The sequence below is a fragment of the Scylla paramamosain genome, chromosome 34 (assembly GCF_035594125.1).
Source record: "Scylla paramamosain isolate STU-SP2022 chromosome 34, ASM3559412v1, whole genome shotgun sequence".
NCBI classification, from domain to species: domain Eukaryota; kingdom Metazoa; phylum Arthropoda; class Malacostraca; order Decapoda; family Portunidae; genus Scylla; species Scylla paramamosain.
The window spans coordinates 10,992,720-11,007,719 of record NC_087184.1 but is presented as its reverse complement, the minus strand read 5'-3'; the positions used below and the strand labels follow the sequence as shown (position 1 = coordinate 11,007,719).

The window sequence follows — 15,000 nt, the reverse complement described above, 5'->3', positions numbered from 1 at the left end:
CTTTTTAGTTTTCTTTTATTCTGACTTCATTTCCGGAGAGAGAGAGAGAGAGAGAGAGAGAGAGAGAGAGAGAGAGAGAGAGAGAGAGAGAGAGAGAGAGAGAGAGAAACACTACCTCGTCCTCTTTATCTTTGCGTTGGAAGGAAGAGGGGGAGAGGAGGGGAGAGGGGAGGAGGGAAGGGGATGGGGGGAGAGAGGAGGGAGGGGAAAAAAGTTTGTGGGAAAACACGGAAAGTAATGAAACAAAACTCTGAAAAGCCTCCCAATTTGGCGGAATTATTTAGGTCTGGGGAGGAGGGAAAAAGGGAAAAAAAGAAAAAGGGAAAATGGAAACACCAGCAGATTTACGATCAAAGCTGAAACAATGAGGGAAAAAAGGAAAAAAAAAAGAAAAAGAAAAGGATACGAATCAGAAAGACTTGTGTGTTCATTATTTTTCGTTCAGTTTTCCGCAGAATTAACGAAGAGGAAAAGATTTGTTACACACACACACACACACACACACACACACACACACACACACACACACACACACACACACACACACACACACACACACACACACACAGAGAGAGAGAGAGAGAGAGAGAGAGAGAGAGAGAGAGAGAGAGAGAGAGAGAGAGAGAGAGAGAGAGAGAGAGAGAGAGAGAGAGAGAGAGAGAGAGAGAGAGAGAGAGAGAGAGAATTTGTGTGCAAGAGGAAAAAAAAATGTACAAGAGAGAGAAATGTGTGTGTGTGTGTGTGTGTGTGTGTGTGTGTGTGTGTGTGTGTGTCCCCTCCCCCGCCCCCAACCGTGGAGTGGCAAGTGTGGCCTCGTAATGACGTTTCAATTAAGGGTGACAATGTCTGCCGGGAGTCATTGTCATTATGATGTATCTGCCTGCCTGCCTTATTGATCTGTCCACCACCACACCACCACTCCACCACTCCACCTTCCACTCCACCCTTAACTCCACTCCTCCACCACTTCTCTCTTCACTCCACTTCAGCTCTTCATCCCATCTTTCCTCCACTTCAACTCTCCAAAGCTCACTACTCCAATCCACCCATTCACTCCACCTCTCCTCCCTTAAAACTCTCGATCCTTTACTCCACTTCACCTTCACTCCACCAGTCCACTCTACTTCATCCCTCACTCCATATCCCTCCAACCCTCTACTCCACCTCTCCACTCCACCTTTCATCTCTCCAACCCCACTCCAGCTTTCACTATTCCACCCTTCAATCTACGCTTCACCCTTCCCTCCTCCACCTTATCATGTTCAATTCCACCCTCCTGTATTCCACTCCACCGGTATACCCCTCCACAACAACTTCGACCCTCCACACACTCAACATCTTTCATCACACCTCTCCAACACCACATCCCTCCACCAGACTGCTCCACTTTCTATATCCACTCTCTCGCCACATTTTCCACCTTCTCTTTCCACATCCCCTCCGACCCTTCACTCCTTTCACCATCTCTCTCTTTCTCTCTTTCTCTCTCTCTCTCTGCACCCCCCACAGCCCTCCACTCTCCCACTCCACCTCTCTCCATCCCAGTGTCTTTCTGCTTATTATTCTCCACTTCATCGTTATCTCCTACACCTTCATCCCTTCCACTTTCTTCCACTTTTATGTGTTAGGGAGACTGGCCTAAGGAAAAGGAAAAGAAGTAGATAAAGAAGAAAGATAAAGAAGGAAAAGGGAAGAGAAAAATCAGGAAGAATAGCTAATTTAGTTTCTCCAACTCTCCTTTCACCCCTCCACCCTTCCTTCCTCCACCTCCCTCCACCTCCCTCCCTTTTCTCCAATTCTCGATCTACCCATCTAAAACTTTCTTCCACCTTCAACCATTCCCCTCCTCCACCCTTCCACCCATCTCTAAAACACTTAACTTCACTCCCTCCAATCTTCTGTAACCTTCCTCCATCTCTCCACTCCTCCCTCACCTCTCCTGCGTTTCCCTCCACCTCTCTCCACACTGACAATACATCATTAGGTTAGTTTAGGTTAGGATAAATTAGGTTAGGATAAATTAGGTTAGGTTAGGTTATGTTAGGTTAGGTTAGGTTAGATAGGTTAGGTTGGTTAGGTTAGGTTAAGTTAGGTTAAGTTAGGTTTGGTTAGTTAGGTTAGGTTAAGTTATGGTAGGTTAGGGTAAGTTAGGTTAGGTTTAAGTTTGGTGAGGAGAGATTAAATCAGGTACCTTAATGTAACCTTACTTAATTCACTACTAGAGGCGATAATATGGAGGAGGAGGAGGAGGAGGAGCAAAAAGAGGAGGAGTAGGAAGAGAAAAAAAGAAGAGGACGAGAAAGAAGAGGAACACAAAAGAAGCACAAAGATAAACCAGCAACACACAAATAGACCAAACAAGAAAGAAGAGGAAAACAAAAGGAACACAAAGACAAACCACTAAATAGGGACTAAACAAGACCAAGAGTGTAACAATAACACCACTACAGAACACATACATGACTTAGAGGCGAGAGAACAACAAGGTCAAAGGAAAGAAAGAGGAGGAGGAGGAAGAGGAGGGAAAGAAGGATCAACAGGAAGGAAAATTGGAGGTGGGGATTTAGAGTCATTTTCCTGAACGGATATTTTTCCTTGTGTTGTTCCGAGTGCGAGAGGAAGTGGCGGAGAGAGGGAGAGGGAGAGTGGGAGAGAGGGAGAGGGAAGGATAGAGGGAGAGTGAGGAAGAAAAGTGTAAAACAAGCCAGTTTGTAAAGGCGCGTGGATCAGAGAGAGAGAGAGAGAGAGAGAGAGAGAGAGAGAGAGAGAGAGAGAGAGAGAGAGAGAGAGAGAGAGAGAGAGAGAGAGAGAGGAGGTAAGGGAAGGGAAAAAAGAGGAGGATGATAATAACTTGCTGTAAACTGTCTTGTATGCGTGTTGAGAGAGAGAGAGAGAGAGAGAGAGAGAGAGAGAGAGAGAGAGAGAGAGAGAGAGAGAGAGAGAGAGAGAGAGAGAGAGAGAGAGACTTAAAAAAACGGCACAGGTGGGTCGTAAAGTGTGTGTGTGTGTGTGTGTGTGTGTGTGTGTGGAGATGAGCCGGGTGATAACGCAGGCAAACTGAGGATGAAGGAGGAGGAAGAGGAGGAGGAGGAGGAGGAGGGAGAAAGAGAAGAAGAAGAGGAACGGCACGAAAAAAAGAAGAAGGAAAACGAAGATAACAATAGGGAAGAGAAACACAGGGACAAATAAAGAGGAAGAATTATTGCTACTGTAAAAGAGAAAGAGGAGGAGGAGGAGGAGGAGGAGGAGGAGGAGGAGGAGGAGGAGGAGGAGGAGGAGGAGGAGGAGGAGGAATGACAAGGAGTGAAGGAAGAAGCAAAACTGAGATAACACGTGGAAAGAGAGAAACAAACAGAAGGAAAATTAATGTTATTGTGGAGAAGAGAGACTAGAAGAAGAAGGAGGAGGAGGAGGAAGAGGAGGAAGAGGAGGACGAGGAGGAGGACGAAATGGCCACAAGTTTGGAAGAATGAAGAGGAGGTTAACGTTTGTAAAGAAGAAAAAATATGGTAACAGCTTGTGAAGGAAGGGAGGAGGAGGAGGAGGAGGAGGAGGAGGAGGAGGAGGAGGAGGAGGAGGCGTAGATGACTCAGCTTGGGAAGAAATAAGAGAGGGATAACAGAAGTAGGCAGGAGGTTGTAAAGGGAGGAAGGAAGGAGGAGAAGAAAGAGGAGGAAAGCGAGAAGAAAGAAAAGGAAGAGGACTGGAGGAGAAGGAGGAGGAGGAGGAAGAAGAAGAAGAGTAGAAGGAAGAGAGGAGGAAGAGAAGGAAAGAGAGAAGAAAGAGGAGGAAGAGAACTGGAAGAGGAGGAGGAGGAGGAGGAGGAGTAGATGAAAGAGGAAGAGTAGAAAGAAGAGAGGAGAAACAAAAGAAAAGAAAATCGACGAGAAAGAGGAGGAAGATGACCGGAGGAGGAAAGGAAAAAGGAAGAGTAGCAGAAAGAGAGAAAGAAAAAGAAAATAACAAACCACATAAAAAAGAAAGGTGTTTGAGAGAGAGAGAGAGAGAGAGAGAGAGAGAGAGAGAGAGAGAGAGAGAGAGAGAGAGAGAGAGAGAGAGAGAGAGAGAGAGAGACGGGGGGGGGGAATCTTACCTGCAAATCAATCAATACCTCACCTGTGAATAAGACACAGGTAAATGCCATTGATGATTGATTCCTTACCTGGTCACCTCCACCCCTTTAAACCTCCCCCTCCCCCTCCCTCTCTCCCTCTCTCCCTTTATTTACATTCTTCACCCTCCATTTGTACTCTCATTACCTCCCTCTCTCTGTCTCTCTTTTTCTCCCTTCTTCCTCCATCTATCCTCTCTTCCTTCCTTCATTATTTTTTTTCTTCTCTCTCTCTCTTCCTCCTTTTTTCTTTCACACGTCTCTTCCCTCCCTTCCTCCAGTTCCTCCTCTCTCTTTATTTGTACCCTTTTACCTTTCTCTCTCTTCCTTCCTTCCTTATTTTCTCCTCCTCCTCCTCCTCCTCCTCCTCCTCCTCCTCCTTTTTCTCTCTCCTTTTGTACCCGCTAACCTTTCTCTTATTATGTTTTCTACTTCTCTCCTTCCTTCTCTCTTCCTTTCCTACTCCCTTCCTTTATCTTCCTTCCACGTTTCTTCTTTTCATCCTTTTTATTTCCTTCATTTCTCCCTTTCTCTTTTCCCCTTCTTCGTCTCTCTTATTTCCTTATATACAGTTTTATATCCTTTCTCATTAACTTTCTTATTTTTATTTATTTATTTTATTTATTTTTTTTAGTTTCCCTCCTCAATTTCCTCTGTTTTCCTTCTTTCTCTCTCCTTCCTCTCCTCCCTCCCTCCCTCTTTCCTTCCTTCCTCCCTCTTTCTTTCCTTCATTGTAATTCCAACTGCGTCTTTTCCTCTCTCTCTCTCTCTCTCTCTCTCTCTCTCTCTCTCTCTCTCTCTCTCTCTCTCTCTCTCTCTCTCTCTCTCTCTCTCTCTCTTCTCCATCCTCCTTTTCGTGTTTTTAATCCTTTTCCTCTCTTCCTTTTTGCTTCTTCCTCATCATTCGCATTTTTTTCTCTTCCTTATTCAGTTTACAGAGGAGACTTGATAGAATGGTACAGAGGAGGAGGAGAAGGAGGAGGAGGAGGAGGAGGAGGAGGAGGTGGAGGAAGACGAAGTGGAGGAGGGTGACTCAGTGACGCGTTTCATTATTAATTGAAGTACGCATGAGAGAGAGAGAGAGAGAGAGAGAGAGAGAGAGAGAGAGAGAGAGAGAGAGAGAGAGAGAGAGAGAGAGAGAGAGAGAGAGAGAGAATGTTCTTTCATACTGATAGTGTGATAAAGCAAGTCTAAAAACACTCTTCTTCCCCTCTCACTCTCCCTCTCTCCCTCTCCCTCTCACTCTCCCTTCTCCCTCTCCCTCTCACTTCCATGTATTCAGATAATCTACATTTAGATGAAAAATCCTTGAATATTTATTTTTAATCCTTTATTATTTTCTTTAGAATTGTGTCGGATATTTTCCTTCATTTTAGTCCCTTGAGAGAGAGAGAGAGAGAGAGAGAGAGAGAGAGAGAGAGAGAGAGAGAGAGAGAGAGAGAGAGAGAGAAACGTATATGTACCCATGTTTCTGTTTTAATATCATTGTTCTGTTGTTTGTTTTATGTAATTGTGAAAGGGAGAGGAGAGGTGTGTAGAGAGAGAGAGAGAGAGAGAGAGAGAAGGGCAAAAAACGGTAGAGGAGGAGGAACAGAATTGCATATAATCCCTGTCCCTATTTTTAGTATCATTGTTTTGTTGTTTCCCATGCATTTGTGAAAGTTACACACACACACACACACACACACACACACACACACACACACACACACACACACACACACACACACACACACACACACACACACACACACACACCTCGTTAACAAAATTCCCCTTAGGTTAAGAGACTCCATTTCTCACCTGGCGGCAGTAACCCTAATTGACCAGGTGATTAGCAAGATTACCTCCCCCCATCTATCACCTGCGATACTGATTACAGGATTAGCCTTTGTTATTATTACGTGTTATTACCTGTTATTATATTTGAAAGCCGTAAGTGGGTCTGGTTTACTCTGCCTTGAAAAGTGTTGTTAATTTGCTTTTTGTTGAAGATAGTTATGGGGGTGGGGAGGAGCAGGGGTTGTTAAGAAATTAGAGGGTCGTTTTTAAATTGTTTAGTAGTTTTAGTGTTTTTTTTTTTTTTATTCTTATGGATTGTGAAGAAAATGGTAATCTGTAGGAAATTTAACGTAATTAAAGAAAAAAGAAATTAGTTTTTTTTTTTTTTTTTTGTAAATTATGTTTGTACTTTTAAGTGTTGTTTTTTTTTTTTTTAGTTTCTATTTATATTCGTACGGTTTGTGAAAAAAAAATAATATTAATCTGTAGCAGGTTTAGTGTAATTAATAAACATATCGTTATAATTTCAAAAGTAGTGACCGAGTAGATTTCTTCTTCTTTTTTTATTGTATATTTATCCTTTGTCAGTAAAATCCACTTTCCTGCACTTCCTCCAACTCTCCCTAAACCCCTCCACAACTTCCTCCCACCCCCTCCACCACTAGCTGATTAGTAACCCTTTGCAGTGAGAAGTACTCGTAGTATCTTTACCTCGATCGTATCCGTACCACAAACACGTAACAAGCCTGACCCAACACCCTGCCACTCTGCCACAATGCTCAGATGCGAATGTATGATGAGCTGCTACTTGATTTGTAAAGCCTTCATGAAGAAAAGTATCATCCTTAGCCTGACCAGGTCCTCTCGTGACATTTTGAATATAATGAAGCAGATGCCGCGGTACAAGATGAAGTAAAGGGTAAAATATTTCTTGGCTGAAGTGGCCCAGTTAATTAGATGGCGACTTAATTTGATGAGGGGAAAATGTACTGAACGTGTTTTTAATAGAATTTTTTTATGTAGTAGGAAAAATTTTAAAAAGCTATAGTTGATGTAATTTCTTGGCATAATTGGGTCTGTATTGGGAGGAGTGGTGTAAAATGTACTTCTTAAATTTCCGTGTTGAAATAAATAGGAATAAACTCAAACTATCACTTCTGTATAACTTCGTGCTTTAGGTAATTCCCAGTAATTTGACAGTCATTCAGAAACTACTTCACTGCGTCGATGTGTACTGCATGTTTTTGTTTTTGTTTTACTGTATTCTTAGGAAACTGGAAAAAAAAAAAAAAAAAAAAATAAAATATATATATATATATATATATATATATATATATATATATATATATATATATATATATATATATATATATATATATATATATATATATATATATATGAAAAACGAAGAGCAAGTTATTTAGTAAGTAATTTGTCTTGCCCTGAGTGAACTTTGAAGGTTAATTAAACACCGCCTGCCTGTAATGATGTAACTTTTTTTTTCTGTTTTCATGTCAAAATTGGAAAAAAAAAATCATGAATTACTTCTTTGATTAAACGAGTCAAACTTGTTCTGAGATTAAATGAAGTAGTTGTCTTGAAGAGATACTCAAGTACTTTATAAATGATTAGCTAAAATGATCACCTTAAATGTTCTCTTACTCCGTCCACATTTCTTGAGTTTTTTCTACGTTTTTGAGATTATTACTTTTTTTTTTCATTCCATTATTTTTTTTTTCGATTCTTGTCTTTTCTTTCTAATTTCTTTCTTTCCTCCGGGAGCGAATTGTAATGAAGGACTGCCGTGGCTGAAGTAATTCTGCTTTAATTTTCATTCATTTACATACGTTCAAGATAAGAAAGTGCGTGGGAAGAAGCGTTTGAAATAAAAAAAGAAAAAAAAAAATATATATATATATATATATATATATATATATATATATATATATATATATATATATATATATATATATATATATATATATATATATATATATATATATATATATATGGTTTCAGATCATGACAATTTTCATGTTTATTTTTCTTTTATTCCTTGTTTTTTTTTTTTATCGTTTACTTTGTTTCGTTTTTTTTTGTTTTATCTTTTTTTTTCATTCATTGCTAACATGCGAAGAGGAAAAACAGGTGCGTGTGGGGAGGCGCATTAAAAAGTTCATATGTTTTCAGATTAGAGACAAATTTCAATCATTGATGCATCTGTTGTGTGAACGTGAGCTATTAAGGGAATTGATGTTTTATCATCAATGGCAGTAACCGGAAAAGTCCAGATATTCATGTCATTAAAATGCATCACCCTATTATCATTGTCCCACATAATAATAAAAAAAAAAAAAAATACTAATTGCCATTGTGTGCATTTCAATAACTCGTTGATTAAGTGAGTTTGGGAATTTGTCAATTTTGGATCTGCTTAGGAAGTAAAAAGTCTGATTTCCTAAAGCTGCTAATCTGTCTCTTTACAAAAAGGTATATTGCTTTGTTTTACTGAAATATTAATTTTGTTTGACTTGAAGTTTTTTTTTTTTTTCGTCTGTGTAACATGACTATCACATTTATTTTTTGAATGTGAAAATAGTTTTTTCTAACATAACATTTTCTTCTTTCTAATACCAGAAATATGTCGTTTTAAATGTGATATATATATATATATATATATATATATATATATATATATATATATATATATATATATATATATATATATATATATATATATATATATATATATATATTTATTTATTTATTTATTTATTTATTTATTTATTTACTTGTCTCTTAACATGATAATTGCTTTAGAAAGTGTTTACTACTTAACTCATAATGATCTGTCCATAAATAGACGTTGATGGTGAAAATAATTAAACGTACCTTTTTAATACAGAGCATTTTCCATTATTCCATTCATGTACTACAACCATGCAAAAGTAGGATGCCTGTATTATTAATATTTCTTAGTAGTTTACATTTTAAGACAGCTTGTAAACTTCTTGACACGTGAACCCTTGTAGGCTCTGTCAACTTTCCCCGCACAAAATAATCCACAAAAAATTGATACTTGTGTTTTATCACTGTTAGTAGTTTACATTTGCAGACAACAGACTCTTAGCCTTCAGGTTTCTAGTCTCTCATTCGTGTAGTATGTGACAGGTTGTACTGAGGAAATGCTATTCATGTTCAATAATTACCTGTTAGTTGTTTACAATTTTAACATGTGAACTTGTAAGTAAACTCATATAGGCCCATAGACTCTTAACTGCAACTTCCTTATATTGCAAATTATACAAAAATGTACTTGCCTCTCATAAATATCCTTGGTAGTTTACAATTATAACCTGCAAATTTGTAGACCCTTGTAGACTTTTAACCTTCACTCCCTTACCACTTGTTCATATATTTTTAATGATACAAAGAAAATACTACATCTGTATCTTCAATAACTGTTACTAGTTTACAGTTTTAACATGTACACTTGTAAACTTATACTTGGCCACTATTCTCTTACCACTTATGCATATATTACTAATTGTACACTGAAAACACTAAAATCTCTATTATAAACACCTGTTAATACTTTATAAATCTAACATGTAAACTTGTAACCTCTTGTAGTTTTTTAACCATCATTCCCTCAGCATTCATTCATCTATCACAAATTATACAAAGAAAATACATCTCCATCACAAAGACTTCTTCTTAGTTTACAATATAAGCACACAAACCTGTAAACTAGTACTTGGTCGCCATTCCCTTATCACTTATTCATATATCACAAATTATACAAGAGAAAACACTGTATACATTACTGTCATAAGTACCTCTTAGTAGTTTACAATAGGAACATGTAAACTTGTGCACTCATGCTTAACCACCATCCACTTACCACTTATTTATGTCTGGTAAACTACATACATTAAAATCCCATGACACGCAACATTTCTACAAAAAAAAAAAAAAAAAAAAATCTACAATCACTTTACAACACGAGCCTTTAAACATTGTAGACCTATGTAGACTTTCAACCACTATTTCTTTACCACTACTTAATACATTACAAAAGATACAAAAAATACACCTTGATTCAAAAACACCTGTAAATTTATAAGCTTACCAACTTTTTATTGTAGATTCATAACACACTTGTCCCCCTCCCGCCCCCTTAGGTTACTCCCCACCCACACCTGACACAGACCACAGGTAGTAATGACCTGCAGGTGTGCTTCCCCCTTACCAGGTACATAGAGCCCCCCCTGGTACCCTCATAACCCTTGTATTTGTATTCCGCCTTGTAACTTGTCCCTGTCCTCGTCCACAGCTTACGGAAGGAGTCCTCGTAAGTAAACCCTTTGTCCTCGTCTGCCTTGTCCTCTTCCTTGTCTTCTTCCTCTTCTTGGTTTTCTTTTTCTTTCTTGTTCTTGTTTTTTTTTCTTGTTATTATTCTTTCTCCTTGTTCTTTCTTCTTTCTGTTTCATTTCTTCTTCTTTTTCTTCTTCTTCTTCTTCTTCTTCTTCTTCTTCTTCTTCTTCTTCTACTTCCAGATTTTTTTTTGTTGTTTTCATTATTGTTTTCATTTCGTCTTCTTATCTCCCTTTTCCTCCTCCTCCTCCTCCTCCTCCTCCTCCTCCTCCTCCTCCTCCTCCTAAAAGTTCATCGTCTTTAGTTGACTTATTTCAATCATTGTCTTCCTTCCCTCCTCCTCCTCCTCCCCTCAGTTATATTAATACACCCTCCCCTCTCCCTCCCCTTGTATAGTACTCTTATCTCCCCTTCTCTGCCCCCTCTCTCCCCTCTCCCCTCCCCATTTGCAAGTAATATTAACCTCCCTTCCCCTTCCCTACCCTTTCTTCCCTTCCATTCTCCTATATCTTCCATCTCCTCCTCTTCCTCCTCCTCCTCTTCCTCCTCTTCTTCCTCCTCCTCCTCCTCCTCCTCCTCCTCCTCCTCCTCCTCCTCCTCCTCCTCCTCCTCCTCCTCCTCCTCTTCCTCCTCATCTTCCTTTCACTCAGTCTATTTCTGGAACTATTAACACTTCTATCTCTCCTCATTTCGCCTCCTCCTCCTCCTCCTCTTCCTCCTCCTCCTCCTCCTCCTCCTCCTCCTCCTCCTCCTCCTCCTCTTCCTCCTCCTCCTCCTCCTCCTCGTCACCTCAGCGGCACATGTAAGAACAATAATTTTCTTTTCAACTCACGTCTGTATTAATAACTTGATGTCTCTCTCTCTCTCTCTCTCTCTCTCTCTCTCTCTCTCTCTCTCTCTCTCTCTCTCTCTCTCTCTCTCTCTCTCTGACTCGTGTTCTGATCTTCATTCTGCCCCTTTCTAGCCGTTGTTGTTGTTGTTGTTGTTGTTGTTGTTGTTGTTGTTGTTGTTGAAGTTGGTATAAATTGGTATTGATGTTGTATGATTATGTTGTTGTTGTTATATGTTGTTGTTGTTGTTGTCGTTGTTGTTGTTGTCGTTGTGATGGTGTTAGTAACAATGAAGGTAAGGGGAGTGGTATTATTGTAATAGTTGTAATAATAACTGCAGTATTGTTGTTGTTGTTGTTGTTGTTGTTGTTGTTGTTGTTGTTGTTGTTGTTGTTGCTGTTGCTGCTGTTGCTACTATTGTTCTGTTGTTTAAGAATGAATGTAGCTCAGAGAGAGAGAGAGAGAGAGAGAGAGAGAGAGAGAGAGAGAGAGAGAGAGAGAGAGAGAGAGATCAATGGAATAAAGACATTCACGAGACATCATGCACGCCGCCAACACGCGAGACTCCTGCACCGTGACCCACTCGCTGGACACACGAGGCGCCGCGGGGAGACTGTCACTCCGCGGCTGTCTCTCCCTGATCCCCCAGACACTGAACTCGCGAGGACAGAAGGAACACAGAACAGAAGAAAAGCGAAGGAAGTGAAGAAAAAACAGAGGAATAGAAGAGAAATAGAAGGGAAGGAAACTGAAGAAAAACAGAAAAAAAAACCGGAGGAGAAGAAAACTGAAGAGAAGAAAACAGAGGAAGAGAAGAAAGCTGAAGAACAGAAGGAAAACAGGAATAAAAGAAAAATAAAAGATAGAAACTGAAGGATTTAAGAAGAAACAGAAGACTGGAAGAAAAATGGAACGGAAGAAAAACAAGAAAAGAAAAACAGAGGAGAAAGGAAAAAAACAGATGAATAGTTGAAAAACAGAAGAGAAGAAAACATAGGAAGAGAAGAAAAACAAAGGAAAAGAAGAAAAAAGAGAAGAATAGAAGAAAATACAATAGAAGCTAAACAATAACAGAACACACGAGAACAATAGAAACTAGAAGAGAAGGAAAGCAGAGAAAGAGAAGAAAAATAGATGGAAAAAAAGAAAATAAGGAACAGAAAAAAGAACCAGACTAATTTATTATGTGAAGTGGCGATGAAAAGGAACGTGAGACTGTTGAATACACTAACAAAGGTACAGTCTTGGATCCGGAATTCTCACGTAGGGTTTTCAAATGTTTTCATCGTTTTAGTGATAATTCCGTAATAGACTGTCGGTACTTTAGGCAATTTCGTGAAAGTTGTGGCAGTTTTCAAGGGCCTTTTTTCATGATTTTATGAAGTTTAACAGGTTTTGGTAGAATTTGTCGTCATTTTCAAAAGGATCATGATTTTAGGGATATTTTTAACGGGTTCTAGCGGAAGTAGTTTGGATTTTAAGGATTTATTTTTTATTTATTTATTTATTTTATTTTTTTTAGTTTCAGTCATAGTTTAACAAGTTCTAATGGAAATTATTGGGGTTTTCAAGAGTTGTTGAAAATTTATTGGGTTTTATTGAATTTAATGAAGGTTATTGGAGTGTTGAAGGGTGTTTTTATGATTTTAGTGTGATTTTCATTGCAGTTTAACGTTATTTAGTGGAAATTATTGGAGTTTTCAAGAGTGTTTTTCGTGATGGTTTAACGTTTTATAGTGGGAGTTATTGGAGTATTCATAAACTTATTATTTTAGTGATAGTTTAACGGGTTTTCAGCGGACGTTATTGGGGCTTTCAGGACATCTTGCATGAATCTAGTAGTAGCTTAACAAGGATTCTGCATCGTCATAAGGAAAAACACTCATGACAATTTAGCTAATCAATAATTTTTCAGCGCACAGACTATGTTTAGAAATCGAGAACAAACAGCACCCTTGCACTGTGTTTAGTTTTCCCTTAATCTCCGGCCCTTTGATCTGCGAGGAATCAGTCAGCTGTCATGGTTTGTGAGGACACTGTCAGATCAGAGGATTTGCTGAGAGAGCACGCTAAACACACTGGTGATTGCTGCGGGTCACTGAGCTTCTGGCCGTGATTGTGATAGCGAGGGCGCGAAAAACATTACTGAGAAACACTCTCAAAGAAAATGCTAAACACAGTGATAGGTGTTACAGGTCACTGAGCTTCTGACCGTGACCAGCATTCTAAAACTCTCCTGTGTCGCATCGCCGTTACATTCAAAAAGGCTCTACTCGAAGCTGCGCGGGTAATGTTGTCGACCGCTTCAGTTAAAAATCTTCTCTTTTGTATCGAATTTTAAACTCTACGGATTATTAGAGGAATATTTTCGTTATTTTTGGACATTTTCTCAATCCAGGAAAGAAAAATTGTCGAGCTCGAATAATTTTTTTTCTCGCACCAAATTTCAAGACTTGCTCGTAATTAGAGGAGTATTTTCATTAAGTGTGGATATTTTCTCGATCTCTGAAGTTAAAAAAAAAATGTTAACCGAGTCAAAATTCTCTCTCGTATAGAATTTTGCATAATTAGTGGAATATTTTCATTAATTTTCGATATTTTCTCCAATCTTTCAAAAATATTCAAACACTGAATTTCAAGAGCAATACATTTTTCCACCTTTCCTGTTAAAATACCTCTATTTTGTATCGAATATTAAATTCCACACATAATTATATAAATATATCTTTGGATATTTTTTTTCGATCTCCGAAGCAAAAAATCAGATACTCAATAAATCTAAAAGAAAAAACAATACATTTCCAACTCTCTAGCCAAAATCCTTGTCACTCGTGTCAAATTCCAAGACATACTCGTACACATGTTTAGAGGAATATTTCAGTTAACTTTGGATATTTTCTCAATCTCAGAGGAAAAAGATTACTCAGATACTCAATACGTCTCGAAAACTATACAGACTTTAACCTCTTAACTCAAAATCCTTCTTGCATGTATCGAATTTCAAGATAAATAATTAGAGACACATTTCTTTTCTTTTTTTTTGATATCTCCTTAATTTCTGATGTAAAAAAAAAATATTTAGATACTCATTTAACTCCAAAAACCCAATGCATTTTTCAACCTCTCGACTCAAAATCCTTCTCTCCAGCATCAGATTTCAAGAATTACGTATGATTAGAGTATTACTTACATCAACTTTTCCTTTGGTTGTCTCCAGGCAATACAACATTCCTGGAAACCCCACCAACAACTTGTATGGCATTGAATTACACTAGAATCTTGAGCACTTCAGTTCAGTTCCTTGCAAGTGAGTGTTGAGGGACCTTCCAAGAAACTGTGTGTGTGTGTGTGTGTGTGTGTGTGTGTGTGTGTGTGTGTGTGTGTGTGTGTGTGTGTGTGTGTGTGTGTGTGTGTGACCAGCAGTTCAAAATGGCGTCTTCAGAGAAACATTTGACGTCATTGTAAGTACCTCCTCTCTCTCTCTCTCTCTCTCTCTCTCTCTCTCTCTCTCTCTCTCTCTCTCTCTCTCTCTCTCTCTCTCTCTCTCTCTCTCTCTCTCTCTCTCTCTCTCTCTCTCTCTCTCTCTCTCTCTCTCTCTCTCTGTCATGCAGCTGGTGTTAAGTTGGAAAGGAAAGGTGACTGATAAAAATGGAAGAGACGAGAGTAAGATGAAGACGACCTGGAGGAGAAGGAAGAGGAGGAGGAGGAGGAGGAGGAGGAGGAGGAGGAGGAGGAGGAGGAGGAGGAGGAGGAGGAGGAGGAGGAGGAGAGGAAGGTGATGGGCAGCAAGTGGAAGGAGAAGCAAAAAGTGTGTGCGTGAGAGAGAGAGAGAGAGAGAGAGAGAGAGAGAGAGAGAGAGAGAGAGAGAGAGAGAGAGAGAGAGAGAGAGAGAGACCTACT

General features: G+C 39.1%; 1 protein-coding gene across 1 annotated transcript in view; it reads left to right on the top strand.

Moving 5' to 3' along the window:
• The window catches only part of LOC135090161 (serine/arginine repetitive matrix protein 2-like), a 143,105-nt gene that overhangs the window by 84,624 nt on the left and 43,481 nt on the right, over positions 1-15,000 (top strand). The window contains exon 2 of the mRNA XM_063986573.1: positions 10,230-10,247. Coding sequence (XP_063842643.1) covers positions 10,230-10,247 — 18 coding nt within the window. The remainder of the gene's footprint in view (positions 1-10,229; positions 10,248-15,000) is intronic.